The sequence below is a fragment of the Psammomys obesus genome, unplaced genomic scaffold (assembly GCF_907164565.1).
Source record: "Psammomys obesus unplaced genomic scaffold, mPsaObe1.curated_primary_1811, whole genome shotgun sequence".
Lineage (NCBI taxonomy): Eukaryota > Metazoa > Chordata > Mammalia > Rodentia > Muridae > Psammomys > Psammomys obesus.
Genome location: NW_026590490.1, coordinates 408,312 through 429,785, shown reverse-complemented (window position 1 = coordinate 429,785; position 21,474 = coordinate 408,312). Strand labels below are relative to the sequence as shown.

Below are 21,474 nucleotides of genomic sequence, written 5' to 3'. Positions count from 1 at the left end.
GGGGGAGGAGGAAGAAGAAGAAGAAGAAGAAGAAGAAGAAGAAGAAGAAGAAGAAGAAGAAGAAGAAGAAGAAGAAGAAAACAAAAAAATCAAGTCCTTTTTTTAGAAGAAGAAGAAGAAGAAGAAGAAGAAGAAGAAGAAGAAGAAGAAGAAGAAGAAAACAAAAAAATCAAGTCCTTTGTGTTTCCCATACATTCATTGGAGCACTGAGGAAGGAAGGAAGGAAGGGAGGGAGGGAGGGAGGGAGGGAGGGAGGGAGGGAGGGAGGGAGGGAAAAAATCAAGTTGTTTGTGTTTCCCATATATTCATTGGAGCACTGTCAACCTCCTTCTAGCCCCTTAAAGAAAACTGAATCCTTCCCCACCTGTACCCCCACCAGAAGCCATCAATTGTGGAGAGCTACACTTCAGTATTCTTATAATTTTTAAGACTTCTCTTTGATAGTCTTCTGTCCAGGCTGTTACTTTTTGAAGGTAGGAGTAGGGGTTGTCACAGAAGACTTTTTTGTCCTTTTCTTAACTGTGAGTCTGTAGTCATCAATACCACAGCAAAAGTAGCTTCCTTGCCCTTTACATTCAGTGGAAGCATAGATCTTATACTTACACATGGCTTCTGTCAATAGCATGGATGATGAATAGATGTCTCCAGCATCAGCATGGTCTCCAGTGGCAGTACACACCACACACATCAACACTGCCCTCTGCTGCTCACAGACCATGGACTCCCTCAAAGCCCTCAGATGTAGCACAGGCCCCAGAACACACCATGGCCTCAGGTGGCAGCACAGACCACTGATATCCACACAGCCTTCAGTGGTAGCACAGGCCAAGACATCAACACAGACCCCAGCTGCAGTAGGACCATGAACCTAGTCATGGCCCATCGTGGCACCAAGGACCAGCATATCCCTCATGAACCCAGGTGGTAATGTAGGCCACTTCCATCAATATGCTCCTCCCACCAATCCCTGGTGGCAGCATAGCCCAATGACATCAACATGGTTTTGGTTTCAGGTGGTAGCCCAGGGCAAGAACATCCATATGGTCTTTGGTGGTAGCTTGGGCCAGGAACATCAACACAGCTCCCAGTTGCCGTGGACCTTGGATATCCACATGAACCTCCAACTTCAACATGGCCTGAGGTAGCAGACCACAGGTACCAAAGCTGACTCCAGGGGCAGCATGAAACAAGGAGGTTCAATCCAGAAAACGAACCATTCTTCATCCTGGACAGACTATTGCTGCTCAGAACCAGGGCAATCATGCAGCTGGGTAGTGTGTTCCAGAGCTGGATTTGGGTAAAATCTCCAAACTGCTACACACCTCCCTGTCAGCCCTACTCTGCAGTATCACATTACCATTGCCCCCTTTCTCTCATCTATTACTGCCATCACATCCCTAATTCCATCTCTCTATTGCTCACTCACTGCTCAATTCTTCCGTCTTTCCACCTCTCCATCTCATTTTCATTTGTCATAGGAGCACTGGAAACTGCAGTTGTGTCACACAGCACATATATTTGTTCAAACAGCTTTGCATGCAAATATCCAGTGCAATGTCTCATTGGTCTGGCTCAAGGATTTTGGTCTCTGACACACCTTAAATACTGGACCATCACTGAGACTCATCTCAGATACCCTGCTGTTGTCCAGAATCAGGATGAACATGTAGCTAGGCAAGGCATCTAGGAACGGGTTATATGAGCACTTCAGTCTGCTGTACAACTCCTCACCTTCTATTTCAGCTACAGCAGACTCTGCAGGCTCAATGTCGCTGCTTGTAGGCTGTAGGCAGTACCAGTGCCCCCGTGTTCTGTCTCCCAGCAGGGCACACAGCTCAGGCTGTAGCCACAGTGGCTCCAATATAAGCAAGTTCCATATAAGCTCTTGGATCACCCTTGGTATCTGCTGCCCCAAAGCATACCAGATTTGATCTCTGTGCTTGTAGCCTGTGGGTAGGGACACTACCCTGAAAGGTGACAGTGGCTCCACGCTGGGAATGGCCATTAGGCCTATTCAATAATTACATCTGGGTCTGCAGAACCAGTTCCTCCACATGCTCCAGCAGCTCATAGATGAAGTATATGTTAGGTGGACCAACTGAAGCGCTAGATCTGGGAATAAATGGCAGCTGAGTTGGGAACCCTGGGCCTTCCAGCCCAGAGGCTCAGGATCTGGTTCTTAAAGAGACCTCTCTATAAATCCCACTCTCTCCTACCCCCCCCCCCAAATGAAAGCTTGAACTGTCTCAAGTCACTTGTTCCTTTCTCTGCCTTTTTATATTGGTTGACCTTTCATTTATTTCTCTTGTCTTTCTCCTCCTGATAGGTCACCAGTTATATTGGATGTGGGCCCACCCTACCTCAGTATGACCTTAACTAATTGTGCCTGCAATGATCCTGCTTCACAATGAAGGCACAACTGAAAGCACTAGGGGCTGAAATTATAACATATTTTCAGAGGCTCCACAACTCAATCCATGCCAGAGCTTAGCTTCCTGGGGTCCATTGTCCCTCTGGGGTCTAGTATATCTTCCTATGGGCGAAAGGTGGGCTGGTCTTCCCTAAGGCACGTCCTGCAGTTCTCCAGTCCTTCCTTTTGGAGAACCTCTTTCTTTTTCACTCCAAGGTCATGAGGACAGAAACCCAGAAGATTCTAAACTGTATCTTTATCACAATCAAATATTCTGAAATGCCTTTTGATGGCATCTTCATGGAATGTGAAAACTACTGTTCAATGCCCCCCATTTTTAATTTTATTCTTCTACTGTTTTTCCCCCTTTACAACTGTGTTTGCTTTCATGTTAAACAGTATTTATTTAGTTGCTTGTCAATTAATGTCTATTCTTTGAGCAACAGGCACATTAGCAGTTACAGAGACTGAATTAAGGTTTGCAGCCCAGTTGGAGCCACCAAAGTTAAGCCCTGCCGCCTTAGTGAGAAAACAGCACTCCTGTGACATTTCAAAAGATGACCTTCCACTACTTAGCTGTTGCTGGATTAGTGCCTCCTCACCCTCTTTGCATAGGTGTGGGATTTGAGATGGGGGTATTTTTCAAACTCACAAAGGAAGATGTAGATCATGCTCCTGGGCAGCATTTGAGATAGTTAATGCAAATCAGGAGCTAGCTGTACTTGAAACACATGCTGTATATGGCTAAGCCTGTACCTTTAATTAGCAGTTTAGCTAGTTAGTCTGAGGATGAGGTACAGTCTAGGGGGCCAGGTAGAGTCAGTCACACCTAGGGGCCAGTACAAGATCAATGGGCATGTGTTACTGAGCAAGAGTACTATCCTCCCTGCACTGTCCTTCCTCTTCTGCAAAAGGGAGAAACCCAACAATCACACAGCATGTTATTAGAGCTGAACCTTTCCAATAAACCAGGGGCATGACCTAAATGGGCTCATGTGGCTGGGAAGGCTTGAGGAGAAAGGGATCAGTGAAAGAGAGCCTTGTGGTGGACCCAGGGCCTGCCTATTCCCCAGTCAGGCCTAGGTTCCTAGGTATAACTACTATGAACCTCAAAGCTATAGAGAGGTGGAGAGACTATGAAAGCCTAGCCAAAGAACTGGCTCTGAAAACAGTGACAAGATAAGAAAACAAATGAGCAGTGTTTTCAGTTTCTCTGTTCCTAACACACTACCACATTGATCCCAGCAAAAGACTACTTTTATTCCTTTATTATAAGCTCAGTACATGTCTGCCTCCATCTCTCTCCACAGCCTCCTGGAAGCAGGAGGGTCTGTTGGCATCTCAATGGGTAAAGAGCTTGAAAAGACTAGCATCAGGATAAGATTCCCCAAGATTACATTCTCAGTACAAAGGAGATCCCCCCCCCCCCATGGGACAAAGGACAAAAGGACAGGGCCTAAGAGACATAGACAGGGGATTGAGGACAAGGGATAAGGGGGAAGGTACAAAGAAAAGGGGGAAAGATATTTGTCCCAAAAGGACAAAAGACCAATCTAGAGAAGATGCTTGTATGCAAATGACAGTTTATAAAAGTAAAAGAAACTTTGTGTTACAACGTGGTATTTGACTATAATTGGACAGGTTATTTAGAGTAGTCAAAAGGGGGCTTTTGATTGCTGGACTTCAATACTTTGATAGTGGGACCTTGGCAGTCAGTCTCAAGAGGAGGAAGCAGCTAGCTTAAAGAATGTCATCTAACAGATTTTAGCAAGGGAGAGGCAATGGGGAAAGGGCAAGGCCTACCAGAGCCATGTTTGCCAGGCTCAGGCCTACTACAGCCCCTTCAGAGCTCTCACAGGCAACATGCTACATGACTGTGAGGCTGCCCAGATCATAATGCAAAAGAGCACCCGAACAGGAACTTCTGCTTCTCACTGCTAAAATAAATAATAATAATAATAATGATAATAATAATAAAACAGGGTGTCTGATTGTCCCTGGAAATTCCTTCCAGAAGAAGCAGGGACAAGTACCTGCTGTGTGATTTTGGGTAATTTCCTCACCTCTCAAGGAATAAAATGAAGGCGATAAAGGACCTTGAGAAGGTTAAACACTGAGAAACTGGGGCTCAGACAACTAGGATGACGGAAGTATCACTGGTCTATGAAAAGAGATGTCCTAGACCATGTATGAAAAATAACCAATCTGGTGGCAAGGAGGTAGAATTACAGAGAGATTCTTCAGCTGGAAGGGCCAAGACCACCCACCCAGTATGACATGGTAAACCTCAGGCAGAACACCCAGCCTTGGTTCCAGGCCCCCAAGGCTTGCAACCCCCACCCCCAAATTGTTGTCATAGACCTCCCAGGCCCCTCCTTTAAAGCTCACCTTTTGTTGCTTCTCATCCTGGTAAACCAGCACCATGAATGGTTACTGGACACTAGTGTGCTCTGGGCTCCTTGCTGCAGGTGCTGTCCCCTTTGCCCAGGACTCACTCACCTGCTCACCCCAGCCCTGCTCACTCTATATCTCCTGCATATCTACCTACCTCCAGGTCTTAAAGGATCAGGGCTTTTCTGCCCTTGTTGGTTCCCTTCTAGATGAGGAGTGCCCACACACATCCATGATGCTCTCCAACTCCAGATAAAAGCCAAGAGGAGTTTTCTATTGTCCACGGATGGGTTCTTAAGGGCTAGATGCACAGCTAATGTTTGGGAGGAGGTTTGTCCTGACTCAGGCCCCAGAAGGCTTGGTGCAAAAGAGTGAGCTAGAGACCTCAGGAGGGAGGGTGTTCTGAGCTGCTGGTTTTCCAGAAACTTCCATCTAAAATAAAGATTCCTACATCTACCACACCATGATATGCAAAGGTCTCTATTGACTCTCTGCCTCTGAGATTAGCAATCTCCCAGGAATCCATGCTGCCAGGCAGCAGAGCTTAAGTTAACTAAAAGAAGGGTGAAAGCCCAGGGGGTATGAATGTTGACCCAGTTCTCACAACTTGGAGGTGATCTCAATGTGATTGTTGACACACTCTAGAATCATCTGAGAAGTCTCAAGGAGGCATTGCCCAGATCAGGTTGGCCTGTGGGCATGTCTGTAGAAGACATGTGTTTTATTGTGTTCATTGGTGTGGGAAGATCCAGCCTAAAAGTAGGTAGCCCTGCTCTGTAGTCTGCAATGTTGGACTCTTTGAGTGGAGAAAGCTGGTCAAGTATTAAGCATTTATGTATTTGTGTCTCTCTGTTCTTGACTGTGAGTGTGACTAGTTGCTTCAAGTTTCTGCCCTGACTCCTTAATAATAACAGACTGTAATCTGGAATTCTGAGCTAAAATAAACACTTTCTCCCCTAAGCTGCTTTATGTCAGGATATTGTCACAGAAACAGAAATGAAACTAGAACATCCAGTAAGTTCTCATTCCACTCAAAATACTCAGCTTCCCAACTGGACAAAATAGGGCTTGTTTAGTCACTAGTTTTCAAAGTGTCCCTTGGAGCCCTAGTGTTTCTCAAGGGGTCTCAGAGTAGAAAAGGATGCCTAATGGACTCTTGAGTCATCAGGATCCTGGATGCTGACCTCACCTGCCTGTACACTCTTTTAAACATAGGGTTCCAATTCCCAGAGGCACCTAGAAAACACTGAACTAAACATTGGCTAGGACCCAGCAGCTGGGAGCCACAGCAGCTCTGGGTCTTGGCCAGACAGTCTTGCCTCTCTGGGCTTCACTTACCCACCTGTGTAGTGGGGAATGAGATAAAGTGGGCCCCAAATACTTTCACACCCTCCAGGCATCCTTGTCTTGTGGCAGCATAAATGTCCTGAGGTATGAAGCCAACTGGGTAAGGAGAGTAGCTGAGGTCTGTGGAGGAACAATTACCATCACATATAACACTCTAACAGCAGGATCACTTATATTAGAATAGACATTATGGCACATGGTTCCATCAAATGAATATAATAGACTTGTTTTATATTATAATGCACACTGTAATTACACGTCAATAATTCCTTCAACAAATTACATAGACACATTCTGAAGTAATGGAGTCCTGTAACCATACATAACAACTTGCCTGATGTGAGGATGCTGAGGGTGGTGGAAGAGGCCTGAGTAGGAGAACCAGTCTCCCAGCCCTGGGCACATGGCTTCTGGTTATAATCTCTGGAGGTTCTTCATAGAAGGCCCTGTGTCAGCACCTGCCTACCCAATAGTCTCCTTTCTGATATCCACAGCCTCTGCAGAACCCTTTCAGAGAAGGCAGCTCATGACTTTGCAGGCCAGGTAGTCAACACACCATGTCACTGCTACAAAAGCATGAGACATGGCCCATGAAGTCACATGATCACATTCCTGTTCACTAAGACACGTTAGTTTTCCACTGCTGTCATCAAAGATTACTACAAACATAGATCTGCTGGACAGCTAACCTTATTGTCCTAACAGATCTTCAGGTAAATTGTGGGGCCTGTGGACAATGCTTCCAGGGGATATGCAAGATAGAGCATGTTCAAACCCTGGAAATGTCAAACTTGAGATTTAAAACCTCATCCTAAGAATGGAAGGTGTGGACCAAAGCTCTCTCCTTGTTTCTGTGCCTGCTTCAGGAACATGTGACATAACCCTAGGTTACAAGTGGTCAGTCATGTGAGCTTGTCACTAGTTATCTTTCCCCATGTAAACAGAACATTGCCAGAATCCTAGTCTCAGCATTCATCCTCAAAACCCCTCCCACTGCACAAGGTTTATTAAGTCCCAGCTTCACAGGAAATTAAACACACATGTGAGGGCAGCACCTACTGCACCGAAGACCATCTGAGACCGGTTGTTTATCCAAGCTGTAGCACTTGGGAAAGAAAAGCCCTCCATTTCCCCAAGGAAGTCATTGCTAGACCCTGGACTTGACTTCAGGCCAGGCTGTCACTAAGGGATCTCCGCTGCCCAGACTCAGTCTTGGAGGCCTGAGCTTATGCTGCTGCTTAGCTCAGCTTCGGAACCATGTTCCAGCTGTAATCTGATCAGGCAGGTGAACTGTGTCCACCTACACCATCTGTTGCTAAAAGGGCTATAGAACTAAAAGAATTGTAACACTTTGGAGAAATCATTTTCTCCCACACCTGGACCAGAAATCTTGTAGCATGGACCTCATTCTGTGATTCATACCCTATCCTATCAGGAGCCCAAAGTTCCTGCGAAAGTGAACTCAGGACAGTCACTAAGCTTCATCCTTTCCTGCTGAAGACCACTGGCAGTGCTCAGACTTTCCAGCAGAAAAGCACACAGGAGAAATGGTGTCTTGAGGCCTTCCTGGGAGACACAGACCCACAGCAAACATGCAGCATGGGTTTCACTAAGCACAAAGTAAAGGGGTTTGTTTGTTTGTTTGTTTGTTTGTTTTTACCTCCTGAAGTGAAGTGATGTCACGATTTTAATGTGCAGTGTGTCCCACAGGCTTGAGTGTTTTGAATGCCTGGTCCTCCGCTGGTGCACGTATTTCAACAGGCTATGAAGCCTTTGGTGTATGGGTATAGTTGGCAGAGACTGATCACTAGTGGCCAGCCTTGAAGGTTCTACATGCTTCTGGTCTGCACCATGTGAACAAGTTGCTACCACAACTTCCTGCCATTACAGATGTTTTCTCCAATAACCATACCTTCCTCTCTTGATGAACTGTACCCTCTAAAACCACAAACCCAATGCACTTCTCCCTTAAGCTTCTCTGGCATTTTTGTAACAATGACAAGAAAGCAGCTAATCCAGGGTTTTGGCTTACAGCCCTTCTCAGTTTCTCAAAGTCACCTGCAGTCCTGGACTTCTGGCCCAGACCTCCACCATGACCATGCCCCTTGTCCCTTTTCTAGATGTCACTGCTCTCTCTGACTTAGGAAATGTTCTCCTCTCTAAAGACTCTAATTAGACTGGGCCCACCTGGGTAAAACAGAAACTCTCCAAATCAAGGTCTGGAGTCTGGACAACCTCTGTACATATCTGTTTGCAAACAGTAAACCACATTTCCAGTCCAGACAAATAGGTGGCAGCAGGTGTGAGTATCTTATGGGGCAATCATTTTGCCTGCCACAAGCACTGTTTTATAATACCAAAGAAGCTGTGAATTTCTCTTCGACCATTAAAAGTTCATAATAGCAGGGCTGACGAGATGGCTCAGGGGTTAAGAGCACCCACATGGTGGCTTACAACCATCTGTAACTCCAGTCCTAGCGGTTCTGATGCCCTCTTCTGGTCTCTACAGAAATTGCCTACACATGATGCATGCAGGCAAAACACTCTTATACATAAAAATTAAAAATTTCATACTACTACTCAATTGGATTAAATGTGACTATATAAGATGTAGTTTTCAGCATATATGTTCAACGAATGAAAAAACAAAGTCAGTAAACTGATATATAATCCACGTTGCTCACAACTTTCCTAAAGCAAAGCTTGGGAAATGAACATCAGGCTCCCAGAATTTCCTGATAGGATATAAGCAGAACAAGACAATTTGCTTACCTGGACACTATGTCTCTACTAATAGTGTCACCTATCAATGGAGCTTTAGATCCATTCTTTGGTCTCAACTAACCTAGCTGTTTATTGTTGAAAACTAATTCTGATGCAGTTACTAGGGGTGGGAGATAGGGCTGTCTTTTTTTATACAGGGGAAAATTGTGATTTAAAGAATAGATGCCTAGAGGTGGTGCCTGGGTGAGTCTTTTGGTGTCTGTGGTATTTGGGCTGAAGACTCAGGAGATGAGCATTTTAGACTAGGAGTGATGTATACACAGCCAAGAATTACAGGTGATTTTTGAGCCTGTGAAGAGGGTGGGGCTAGGACCACCACCAAAGATGGTTCAGATTGATGGGAGATGAAGCCATGTCACAGTGGAAGGCAAAGTATCAAGGGACAATGTTTGAACTGGAAGCGTCATTGGCTTTCAGTGTAGTTCACCCTGACCCTCAGACACCAGGTAGGAGCTGGAGACAGAAAGACCCAGAGGAAGACTGCTGTCTTCTTCTACACCAGAAGTGCACAACTATCTGTAGGCTGTAAAGATCCACTGTAAGGATGGGCAGGAATGGAGAAGAGAGAGAAGTCAAGGATAAAAACAGGCCCAAAGCTTGTAAAAGGAGGGCCATGCCAGGGATGGCTTTCCCAGGAGTGCATCATGAAGACAGGAAACACACAGGTGAGAAGACAGAGAAAGCTGAGGTCACCAGTGTTGGATCATTACCTAAGAGCAGTTCAGAATCTGAGGATCAAAACAGTCATTCCTGGACAGCTTCTTGGCTACTATTCTGTCTCTAGACAGGAGCTACTTGAAGCCATCACCAGATCACCTTAGGACACTGCCCAGAGGTGACATATACAAAAGGTGTCAGGCAAGTCTTGGAACCCACCCTCAGGCTGGAGCCCCCTGCTGCACAGGCTCTGTCTCTTGCTAGCACCTGCCCTGCAGCTACATCAGTCAGAAACTTTAGGTACTCATGGAGCTAAGCTTCTTGGGGATGTTCCAAGGCCTTTGCTTACCCTCCAAGGGGTGTCACCTCCATGTTTATATGTGAATGTTTGTGTAGGCACAGGGGTTTCATGGGTGGGTAACATGTATACATAGAAGCCATGGACAATGTTGGGCATCATTCCTTAGTTACCATCCACCTTGTTTGTTGAGAGGGTCTCTCACTGGTCTGAGGTCAAGAATTAGGTCAAGCAGGCCCAAGGGATCTTCCTGGCTTTGTTTCCCTAGCGATGCTAGAATTAAAGGTAAAAGCCATGTGTAGAGCCTTTTAAAGCTCTACTTTCTCCCTCATCCCACAAACACAATCACCATGAGGTGCCCAGTGATCTCCCCAAGAATACACAGATCTCAAAGCTGTTTACACCCAGCCCCCTATCTGATGCCCAGCAACATTCCCTCCCTTGGGTCCCCTGGTAGACTACAGGGTGTTTCCTCTGTTTGGGGAACTTTTTCCCATCTCCATTCCAACACGCTGGCAGTTGGCATTAATTACCTCCCTAAAGAAGCCTGACACCCTCCCACTATTCCTCCATCTCCAAGGCATAGAGTATCCTGTCACACTCCCACCTGGGTTCCCATGTGAGTATGCTCTAGTATGGACACTTCAGCAGCTTCCTGACATCCCATGCCTAAACACTCACCTTATCTAGCTGTCTTCTCTGCTATGTGCCAATGAAGTCACCTGTCTCCTGCTGATACCCAGGATCTACCAGTGTTGCTATCAAGATTCTAAACAACAGCTAAACGGCAGAGGGATAATCATTAGAAAACCCCATAAACAGAGAAGCTAGAAAGACCAAAGACTGGGCCTCTGATCCTAAGTAAGAGGCAACTAGCAAGGGAAGCCAGGGTAACACATGAGCAGCATGTGTCAAGGAAGGTCTGGTAGCTGCATGCTATGCCAGAAGTGTGATGGAAGGTCCTCTTGGTGCTAAACAGGAAGTGGTACAATCAGCTTTGTGCAGAGACTGGCAGTTTCTGGGGACAGTTGTATAGGTTCAGGGTGGATATGGGGAGCTCAAGAAAGAAGCCAATGCGCAAAGTGGTCCAGGTGAAAACAGATGGTCATCTGGAGGAAGTGATGGCTTTGGGGATCAAGTGGTCCCATTAACACAGGGAAGCCTAGAGAGTAAGGGAGCCAGAGGTATGACAGCCACTAGCTTATGGTGCTAGTGGAAGAAGGGACTGTGGTTGAGGAGCTCCTTCAGTGTCTGGCCACTCTGGCTTTACAGTGTCCATTACAGCTACTGATGAGGAAACTGAAGCTTGCTCCAATCATAAGCCCTGTGGTCTCGAGCAAGATACTGGCTTTCAGGGTCTGTTCACAGCCACCTACCTACCTGACACCTGACAGCACAGGTAAGGAGGACCTGTCTGTGGTGAAAGGGAAGCTGCCTTAAGCTAGGGAAGCCTGGGCTTCTCAAGAGACAGGATGAGTCATTGTGATAATTGAATTTTTGAGTTAGACTTAAAATACAGCCAAGATTGAAGAGGCAATCTGGCAGGGCCAGGTTCCTGAAGGCAGGCTTCTTGGCCTACACAATACTGAGACCTTATTAACAAGATCACTCTTTCTGCTTTCAAGGGACATTTATAAGCAGTTCTCAAGGCTGCTGTGTCAAGGAATTCAATTGTGGGTCTCTGAGCCCCTGCCTTGGCCACTGATGACATTGCACCAGAAAAGTATGGGAAGAAAGGCTCATAAAACAGAGCAATGGCTACTTTTTTTTTTTAAACAACACACAACTCTTTTCAGAGACAGACACAGACTGCAGGATCATTCAGAGAGCAGGTTCAGAAGACTCAGTTTTCTCTGTGGTGGGAGAAAACTGTGCAGGGAGATGCAAATAAAGGAGGTGTCTGACAGAGAGCTACTGCACCTTGGGCTTCAGGGTGGGGCAGACCAAGAGTGTGTGGATATTAGAAAGACTCTGAAGGCCACTACCAAGGTAAAGAGGGCAGGAGACCCAGACCGTCCCCTTTGTCTCACTATATATTTAGCCTCTGCACCTGGGTCTCTCAGGTACAGCTGCTCAGGCACACGTGGTGATTAATTTCACCAACGGAAAATTGACTTTTTTTTTTTTTATTACTGCATCACAGCCTCCTGAATTCAGCTGCTGGTAAAATTAACTCACAAGGGACAATGAAGCATTTTCCAAGGTCCAAATTTGCAGATTGTTCTTGGCCCGCATCCAGCCAAAACAAATGCGAATGCTCCCCCACCTCCCAGATGAAGGAGGGTCTCTCCTAGCCAAAGTCTGGGAGTATTTTAGGCTAAAGAATAACATCACAATTGCTTTGGATAATTGTGTTACTCAAAAATTGTGGGAGACCTGAAGTGAGGTAGCCCTGGGCTCCCAGAGATTCAGCTAGGCATCACCTGCCCCCAGGCAACCTAGGTTTAGTGGAGTTCCAAAATCCTAGTTCATGTCTATGCCAATGACCAAGCTAGGCTTCCATGGGCAATGTACTAAGCATGTACCAGTCAAGGTAATGCTATTCACCACGGATACACCTGAACTCAGGCTTATTATCTCGCCTGGCTAAGTGTTCCCCATGAGCCTGTACCAAAGCACTGCTCACACATACACTTTTGCACATCTGACATAGGCACTCCAGACAACACTTCTACAACTAGCCCAGAGCCAGCCACTGAGAGACTGAAGAAGAGGTGCTGATTTAGGACAAGAACCTTGCAGTTCAGCTAACTTCAATTTCTGCAGCTTAAGACAGCAGGGCTTGGCAGACAGGTAACTCTCACTGAACAGGTTGCAAACAGGACAACAGCATGTGGCTAGGGACTAGAGGCCAGGTCTGCTGCTCTCGGCAGGAAAGTTTCTTCTCAGAAAAAAGGGTAAACTGTGGAACAAGGAACCCCACATCAAGGAGTACCTAAATCTGCTTTTCACACAGTAGTACATCAGAAAATGATGCAGCTGTACAGAAAAGAATATAAGTGACAGAAGAGGTTGGCCCAGCTGAGGAGACCAGAGAGCAGGCACTTGGGCTTCAACTGTCTGGCTAAGCAGTTGAGGCCCCTGACAGCTGCCTTATTGGGTAGCTGAGTGGCAGCAGGGAAAGCCAGTCTGGAATCTGGAAGAAGGTATATAAAGAAGGGATACGAAGGGCAATTTCAACTGCCAGCATAGGCAACATACTCTCTGTGTGTATGTGCATGTGTGTGTGCATGCGTGTGCTTACGTGTGTGAACTTGGCATTAAATGTGGACACATGGTGCTCTCCAAGGGCTCAGGGAGGATTAGCAAATAGGAGTGTCCCAGCACAGACTGAAAGGGGGCCAAAGAGAAAAATCAATGTCCAGAATCAGGAGTCTGACCATTCCGGTATGGGAAAAGATTTCTGAAGGACCACCCAAAGCTGGCTAGGAAAAAAAAGGCAGGGAAAAAAAAAGGCAGCTGACCCTGAGAAGAACAGCAGGGGCATCTTAGGCCGAGGCAGTCAGCTGGAAGCAAAGAGGTAAGAAGAAAAAAGAGAAAAATGTGGTAGCAGCCAAACTTGGAGGCACTGTGATCCCTGCTAGGGGCCTGGCCTGGATGCACAGAACAATGGTAGCCACCAACATGGGCAGTTGGGGAAGTGACTGGTCAAATACATCGTTTGCCTCTGCACCTTGGCTGCTTTAGGGAGAGGAGGGAGAAGACTCAAGAAAAGAAACCAAAGACTAGAAAGGGAAAGGCAGAGAGGTCAGAGCAGAAGAGATGAAGTAGCATGCAATGTGAAAGGATGGGAGATGATACGAAGCAACAGGTCAGCATGATGGACTCCCGCAGGAAAGAAAAGTCAACTATAAAGAGGGCTAAGCCAGGCTTTGTTTAATGCTCAGGAACCTATGAAGCTCAGTAGAAGTCTAAGAACAGTTAAACACAAAAGTCAGTGACAGGGCTGCAGCAGCTAGTACATCAGGCAGCAACAAAGACAGCAGAGCTACACAGGGGACTAGCATAACAAAGTGGTGCAAAAGCTAAGTCCCAGGCTCCAGGCCTCACAACTTCAGCTTAGGGCAGGCTGTGAGGAACTGAGGACCTGGCTGGAGAGGCATAGTGCCATAGCAACCCCACATGGATTCTCTCTGGATCCTGAAGTGGGCTTAGGAGCAAGTGCGATGTGAGGGTCATGTGGCTCCCAAGACAATGGTGTATATTAAAAGGGAGTTTAGGACCTGGGTTTTGAGGCTCCACCCAGAATCATACATCTGAAAAGGAATGAACCATTTAAGGGGAATCCTCTAACTGCAGTGTTGGCTGAAAGCTGAGTTCTCAGACCTGAGGGTGGATGTGACGCTCTCCAGTGTGCAGGGTGCTCCAGGTCAATGATGGCACCCAGAGCTCAAGGCCTTTCTAGTGCCTGACTGCAGAGCCATAGAACCTTTGAAACAACAACTCTCACAGAGATCCCAGCACATCACCACACTTCTTCTTGCTGGCAGCCTTTGCATCCCTCACCACCATGAACCACAGGGAGGACAGACTCAAGTGATCTCAGGACCACAAGCTTTATTAGCTGAAAGCTCTCCTCACAAGCCAGGTCTGCTGGGACTGGAAGTTTCTGGATGGGCAGCCGCCCTAGGTCTGAGCTAGAAAAGAGAAAAGGAAGAGAGAGAATATTAGGTCATGAAGTTTCTGAAGTGAGATCCCTGACAGAGTTAAAAGTGAGGTGCTATTTTAAAACTTCTTTCAAAGACAGTTTGATCAGTAAACATCAGAACAAAATGACCATGAGCACATACTGCATTCACTTATTCACTCATTCATTTATTCCAGAAAGACTACACAGATGCCTCTGTGTGGGCTGCTGTTTGCTGTACTTCACCCTGCTGAAACAGCACTGAAACAGAGAAACCACTGAGGACAGGTGTGAGAGAACAGAACTTTTCACACTCTTCGAGATGAAAACCACAGCTGCTTGCGGAGGAGTGTAACCCTTGGTCCCAAATTCGACTTTATTCTTAAGGAAAACAAACAAACAAACAAAAAACAGTCTGGACCTTTCCAACCCCTAGTAACCCAAAGCATTCAGTGCAAACAACTCAGGGGCCATTACCTCCAGGTTTCCCCTGGCCTTCCGAAGGACTTGGTGGGTGATGATCACTGAAGAGAAAGCACAGAACAGAACAATTAGAGCCACAAAACAGTAGAACGAAATCAGAGCCAGTGAGCAGGAAGCCTCGACCCAGACAACTGTACAACTTCTGAGGGTCCTAACCAGGCTCATATCACCAGGCTCATGTTTGATCACATGATCCTCAGCTGGAGGTACTGTTTTATTTTAGTCCTAGTGTCGTTTATGCTGCTGTGACAAAATATTCTGGCAAAAGCACCATAGTGAAGGGTTTACTTTAGCTCGAAAGTCTAGATTACATTCTACCACTGTGACCATCAAGGCAGCAGGTACCTGAGACAGCTAGACACATCCATCCACAGTCAAGAGCAGAGAAGCATGCATTTTTGGCTTGCTTGCTTGTGTTCAGCTCAATTTCTCTACTCTTACCTGTGCAGAATCCTCCTGCCCAGGGAACGGCTGAGTCTTCCTACATCAATTAACTTTAGTAAGACAACTCCCTACAGACATGCCCACAGGCAAACCCAATGCAGACAATCCCTCATTGAGACTCTCTTTCCAGGTGATTTTAGGTTGTGTCACATTCACAGTTAAAGATGACCATCATAAAATTTGCAGGCAAATGGTAGGATCTAGAAAAGATCATACTGAGTGAGGTATCCCAGAAGCAGAAAGACACACACAGTATATACTTACTTATAAGTGGATATTAGACATATAATATAGGATAAACATACTAAAACCTGTATATATAAAGAAGCTAATCAAGAAGGAGGACCCTGGGTAAGATGATCAATACTCACTCAGACAAACAGGATGGAAGAAGGAGGAAACAGGAAACAGGACAGGAGCCTACAACAAAGGGCCTCTGAAAGACTCTACCCAGCAGGGTATCAAAGCAGATGCTGAGACTCATAACCAAACTTTGGGCAGAGTGCTGGTAATCATATGAAATAAGGAGGAGTTAGTAAGACCTGGAGAGGACAGGAGCTCCACAAGAAGAGCAACAGAACCAAAAAATCTGGGCACAGGAGTCTTTTCTGACACTGATACTCCAACCAAGACCAGACATGGATATAACCTAGAACCCCTGTACAGATGTAGGCCATGGTTGCTCAGTATCTAAGTGGGTTCCCTAGTAAGGAAAACAGGGACTGTCTCTGACATGAACTCAGTGGCTGGCTCTTTGACCACCACCACCCTCCTGAGTGGGGAGCAGCCTTGCCAGGCCACAGAGGAGGACACTGCAGCCAGTCCTGATGAGACCTGATAGGCTAGGGTCAGATGGAAGGGGAGGAGGACCTCCCCTATCAGTGGACTTGGAGAGGGGAATGGGAGGAGATGAAAGAGGGAGGGAGTTGGGAGGGAATGAGGAAGGGGGTTACAGCTGGGATACAAAGTGAATAAAATGCAATTAATGTAAAAATAAACAAAATTAATTAAGAAAAAAAAGATGACCATCATAGAGAGTTATGATACCTTTGGGACCAAGGCCTAGTTAGCAGAAGTGGCCTGCTAAGCCAAGACTTAAAAAGATAAGTATTTCTGATTGTGGCCCACACTCTAGACTTTCTGATCCATTAAGACATGAATAAGCTATACGCTCCCACTACCTAGACTGTGCTGTTCCCATATGCATTCCCCAGCATGATGAACCATATACATCCAAACTATGAGCCAAAAGAAATCCATCCTCCCAAGTGGCTTCTCTCATTTATTTTTGTCACAGCAATGAGTGACTAACACAACAGCCCTGAAGCATCCAGGCCACAGAGAAGTATGAGGGTCTCACTTGTTCCTTCTCAACCCTCAGAGCCAAATAACCTATCAGGGTGGGCTATAGACAACACTTCAAGTCCTCACAGGGCCCCAAATGGAAGAGTATGCATACATTCTATTTTTCAGAGTTAATGCGGGGCTCTGAATGGGCACCTGGAACCCCTGCTGCAGGTTGGAAAAAAAAAATGGTGGTGCTGGGCAGCGTAGAGGGCAGGATTTCACGGTGTCCAGCTTCCTCTGGTGTCCTGGGCCATCTGGGAAGCAGTGTGAGAAACAAGCCCACACTTGGAGACCTGCGCCAAGTGTCCAGGGAAGTCCTGTGAAAGCAGAGTTTTACCCTGCCTTCCTGCAAGCATGTTTCAGGGTATTTTGTCGTCTGCCCTTCAGCTCAGGTGCATTCTGTCTAAACAGGAGTGTATTAATGGGTGAGTGCTGAGGCTCCTGCTTGCTAACATGTGAGCAGTGTTGGACTCTGGAAAGAACAGGAGAGCCTACCATTCAGGAGCAACCATGCACAAAACTGCTTTCTTCCATAGTCCTTTCTTGCCCAGCACACACTAAACAGTGAGAGAAAGATCAGGTTTTTGAGCCTGATTGGGAATCTAGAGGCAGAACACTTGGGAGGCTGAGAAGCAGGAGAATTGTCATGAGTTTGAAGCCTGCTTAGGCTCGAAGAGTTAAAAAAAAGAATCCATTCTTAGCTCAGGCTGGACCCGGTGAGATCCAGGAAGTACACTCTTCTCAGAATCCACTAAGCCCTTGGCTCGTGCTTGCTGAGGCCACCTGTGACTCATGCCCAGCACATGGCCTGCTGCCCGCTTACTCAGAATAACTGTTCTGTGGCTGCCTGGAAGAAATATTTTTTCTTGCTTCACCAAAAATTCTATCTGGAGACAGAGAGGTCAACAGACAAGAGTAGGCCTCATTTTTATTTGAGTAAAGAGGGTCACAGGTATTCCCTGCCTCTCTATGCCTCCTCCTCACCCCTGGCTGCAGGGTTCACCGTGTGACCTAGGAAGCCCAATATATCAGCATATAATTCTGGTGTGGATAAGGATTTGTGAGTTTTTCTGGGCAGAGACTATCACTTTCTCAAGATTCATCAAGGGGCCTGTGACCCACAAAAGGTGCTCATGGCATGGAGGTTAAAAATAATCTTGAAAGAACACTGAATGTTCCAAGTGAGCTGAGCACATCATAGCGCTAGGAATCCGCAGGTCCAAGTTTTGAAGTTTCTCTTACATCTAAACAGGTACACCACCCATGTTCCCACACTCAGAAATCCCTGCTGTGATGAGAAGACAAGGTTCAGAGTGATAAAGAATGTATGCCAAAGCAGACTGACCTCAGTGTAGAGTAAAGCACATACCTGGACTACCTAGCTTAGTCCAGGGCTCTCCCACACCACCAGAGACTGGAAAGAAAAAAAGAAAAATGGAGGGCCTGCCTGGCCCCATGGCAGGTACTGATTCATTGATGACCCCAATCCTGTGAGAGAGGATTACTACACTTAGTTGGCAAAGAAGGACCTGAAGCATAGAAGTGAAGTGGGCAGTGCCAGGCCACGTGACTCAAGAGTGGTAAGGTCCCAGGTTCCCAGGTCTCACCCTTTCTCAGCCCTCTCCTACAGATTCTGAGAGGAAGTAGTGTCAGTGTAAGCACTGAAGGGCAAGCCCTGGATCTTTCTCATCCCTGTCCCTATGTGGAGGAAGTAGGGTAGGGGACAGCATGTCAATGTCACTCTGTCAGTTCAAAATTAGGAACAGACCTGGCAGGCTGAAGGGCTTAGGAATATCCACAGACTTACTGAAAAGAGAAACGAAAATCTTTGGGGCACCTGTTCTGTCCTCCACACTGGTGACATCACTCTCCTAACTCTATATATGCAATTATAACTAGCACCCAGAGCCCTGTGGCCAACGGTGTTTAAAAAGACTGTCTGTTCAGAGAGGAGGAGCCTGGAACCCAGAGTCAGAGCCACTGAATGCATATCACACAGGAGGGCAAAGCTGAGACCGGGGTGCATTCCCAGTTCTCTGACCCAGGATGTGGCATGGCATGGTTCTAGCTTCTGGATCTACCACAGTAGAGTTACCCACCATCTAAGCTGAATTCTGCCAGCCCCTGAAATTCCTCATCCCAAACCAGGATCAGCACCAAGAGCCTTGTGGCTGTTCAGGAACTTGGGCCAAAGCCCTACTCCCTGGACTCTGGCTACATGAAGCACCACCTCTTAACCCTGAATCCCCAGGAATCTGGCCCAAATGTTCCATAGCACCTGAGCATGCCTACAACTGACACTGTCACCCACATCTCTGAGGGCTCCTCTTGTCCATAAGTCCCTCATCAGTAAGACCCACAATATCCTGTCTGTTGGGCAATCACCTGTTTTTCAAATTTATCCGTCCTCCACAGCCCTGCCTGCTGGAAGGGCTTTTATAGATCTCCTACACCTTATAATGTCTCCATGCTCTGCCATGATATTCTGATACACAAATGGACCACAGCAAACCCTGGTACTCCTCCTTGACCCCGACCCACAAGCCTCTGTTATGGCTTGGGCATGAAATGCTCTTTATGGACTCCTGTGTTTAAACACTCAGTTCCCAATTGGTGGGACCATTTGGAGAGGTCATAGAGTAAGGCCTTGCTGGTATGAACAGGATGTTGGGTTTAGGCCTTCAGGATGATATCGTGGTCTCTTTAATTCCCTGCCTTTTGTCTTGTCGCAAAATGTGACTAGCCACCTCATGCTACTATTCCCACATATAGGACCAGACCCCACCACCATGGCCCCACTATGATTAACTTCACACTCTCTAAACTGTTAGAACAAACTTGTCCTCCTTTAAGTTGCTTCTGTTAGGGATTGTAGCACATGTCAAGAAACCTAACCAATATACACTGTTGCTCAAATGATAGCCTTGGCATATCTTCAGGATGCCTAGAACACTCACTGCTCTGTTGCCTCTGGAATCCTCACAGTTCTGGAGGAATCTTGTTCCTGCTGCTCTGTTGTCTGACTGACATCCCTCAGAGCCAATCAAATTTTATCTTGAATCAAAGCCTCACACCACCTTTCAGGCTGTCTCAGGCAGGCCCTCAGTTTATAATCCTGAAGCTTTATGTTCCCTCATCCCTCAGAGAGCCCAAGCTCCTTGATGACAGAAACTATTGTTCCCTTGTCCTCACAGCCTGTGAATGGGATACCAGAGAGGAACCCATTGCCTGGTCATAACTGATCTCATTCATCTACAGTTCAAACCCTTACTAATATCAAAGTCTTTTTCAGAAGGTTCCCAGGGGACAGGTAACGAGACTGCCTACTTAGCAATAATCTATGCTTGGTAGCTGTAAGAAATACTGCTGAGAGCCCTAGCCTGTGGTAGCAGAGAGAGGATGGTACAACTGGAGACACTCCCAAGGACAGGCAATCTGACTGGCTGATGGCATGGGCAAGGCCAGGGCTGAGCTGCTGACGAACGTGGGTGAAGCTGCTTGTCTCCACACACTGGTGAAGAGGGCTGCAGAGTTGAACATGAGGCACACAGCTGTTACCAGTTTCTGATATGGCTCGGTTAGAGCCAGCACTGACCTTCACCTCTCTTCCTTTTCCACTGAAGCCCATGGTAGTAATACCGTGAAGAGCTTTCACATGAAGCATGACAGGTTGGTCCTCTGCTGTAGGAGAGAACCACCTTGATCTCCCCTGCAGGTCTTTCCCAAAAGGTCCTGTTGTCTGGTCCTCCTCCTGTCTCAGCCTGCCACAGTCAGCTGTTATTCCATCAGCAAGACTATTAGGTTCTCACACATAAAGCCGACTCCTCACCTCTGTTCTTGAAGATCCTGTCCTAGACTGCCATTCCATGTTCTAGATGACAATGTTTACTCCATTCAGAATCAGCTCAGGGGGCCCTTCATTTGGAACAGCCACCTCCAAGGACAGATAGATGCCTACCATACTCCTAACAACCATAATCCTATAATACACAATCTGTCACTCCATAAGAGACAGTCCTGGCAGAACTGATTGTGGGTCAAAAGAATAAAGCAGAAAAAAGAAAGTAGGAGGCATGATCTCAAAAGCCCGACCTCCAAAGAGTATAAGCCAAGGCTGCATTATCAGCTCATAGAGGCAAGCAGTATGCAGCCGTGGTAACCTCACCTCCCACCCTGACATCCCTCCACCCTGCCTCTCACTTACACTGATCAAAGATGACTTTCTCCTGGTGCTTGCTCTGCTGCAGAAGTTTTGCTGTATTCTGCAGCTTCTTTTCTTGTTCAAACAGTTTTTTGTGTAGTGTGGTGATTTCTGCCTTCATTTCTTCAATCTAAAGAAAAAAAGAAAAAGAATTAGAAAAAATACAATAACATAAAACAGCAGATTACACAGGAAGAACTAAAAATAAAATCAAAGGATGTTCAATCTCACTAACAAAACATCTGAATAAGCTAGATGCCCCTTTCTGGACATTACATTAGCAAACTGGACAGAATCCAGGGTGGAAGAAAACTGTCAGGACCATGGCAGGGCTTGGGACAATACTGGATGCAAGACTTACTGAATTATAAGTGCATGTATCCCTCTGACCTGGCAATTCTGCACCACAGCATCTATCCCCGAGAAAAATCACAGCAGCACACACACACACACACACACACACACACACACACACACACACACAC

At 46.5% G+C, this 21,474-nt stretch overlaps 1 protein-coding gene across 8 annotated transcripts in view; it reads right to left on the bottom strand.

The window, feature by feature from the left end:
• Positions 1-14,429: 14,429 nt before the first annotated feature.
• The window catches only part of Cdk5rap2 (CDK5 regulatory subunit associated protein 2), a 185,793-nt gene continuing 178,748 nt past the window's right edge, over positions 14,430-21,474 (bottom strand). For all 8 annotated transcript variants that reach the window (XM_055607530.1, XM_055607533.1, XM_055607534.1 and 5 more), the window contains 3 exons: positions 20,993-21,119; positions 14,992-15,038; positions 14,430-14,524 (listed from right to left, as the gene is read on the bottom strand). In XM_055607530.1, coding sequence (XP_055463505.1) covers positions 14,465-14,524; positions 14,992-15,038; positions 20,993-21,119 — 234 coding nt within the window. In that variant the 3' untranslated portion in view covers positions 14,430-14,464. The remainder of the gene's footprint in view (positions 14,525-14,991; positions 15,039-20,992; positions 21,120-21,474) is intronic.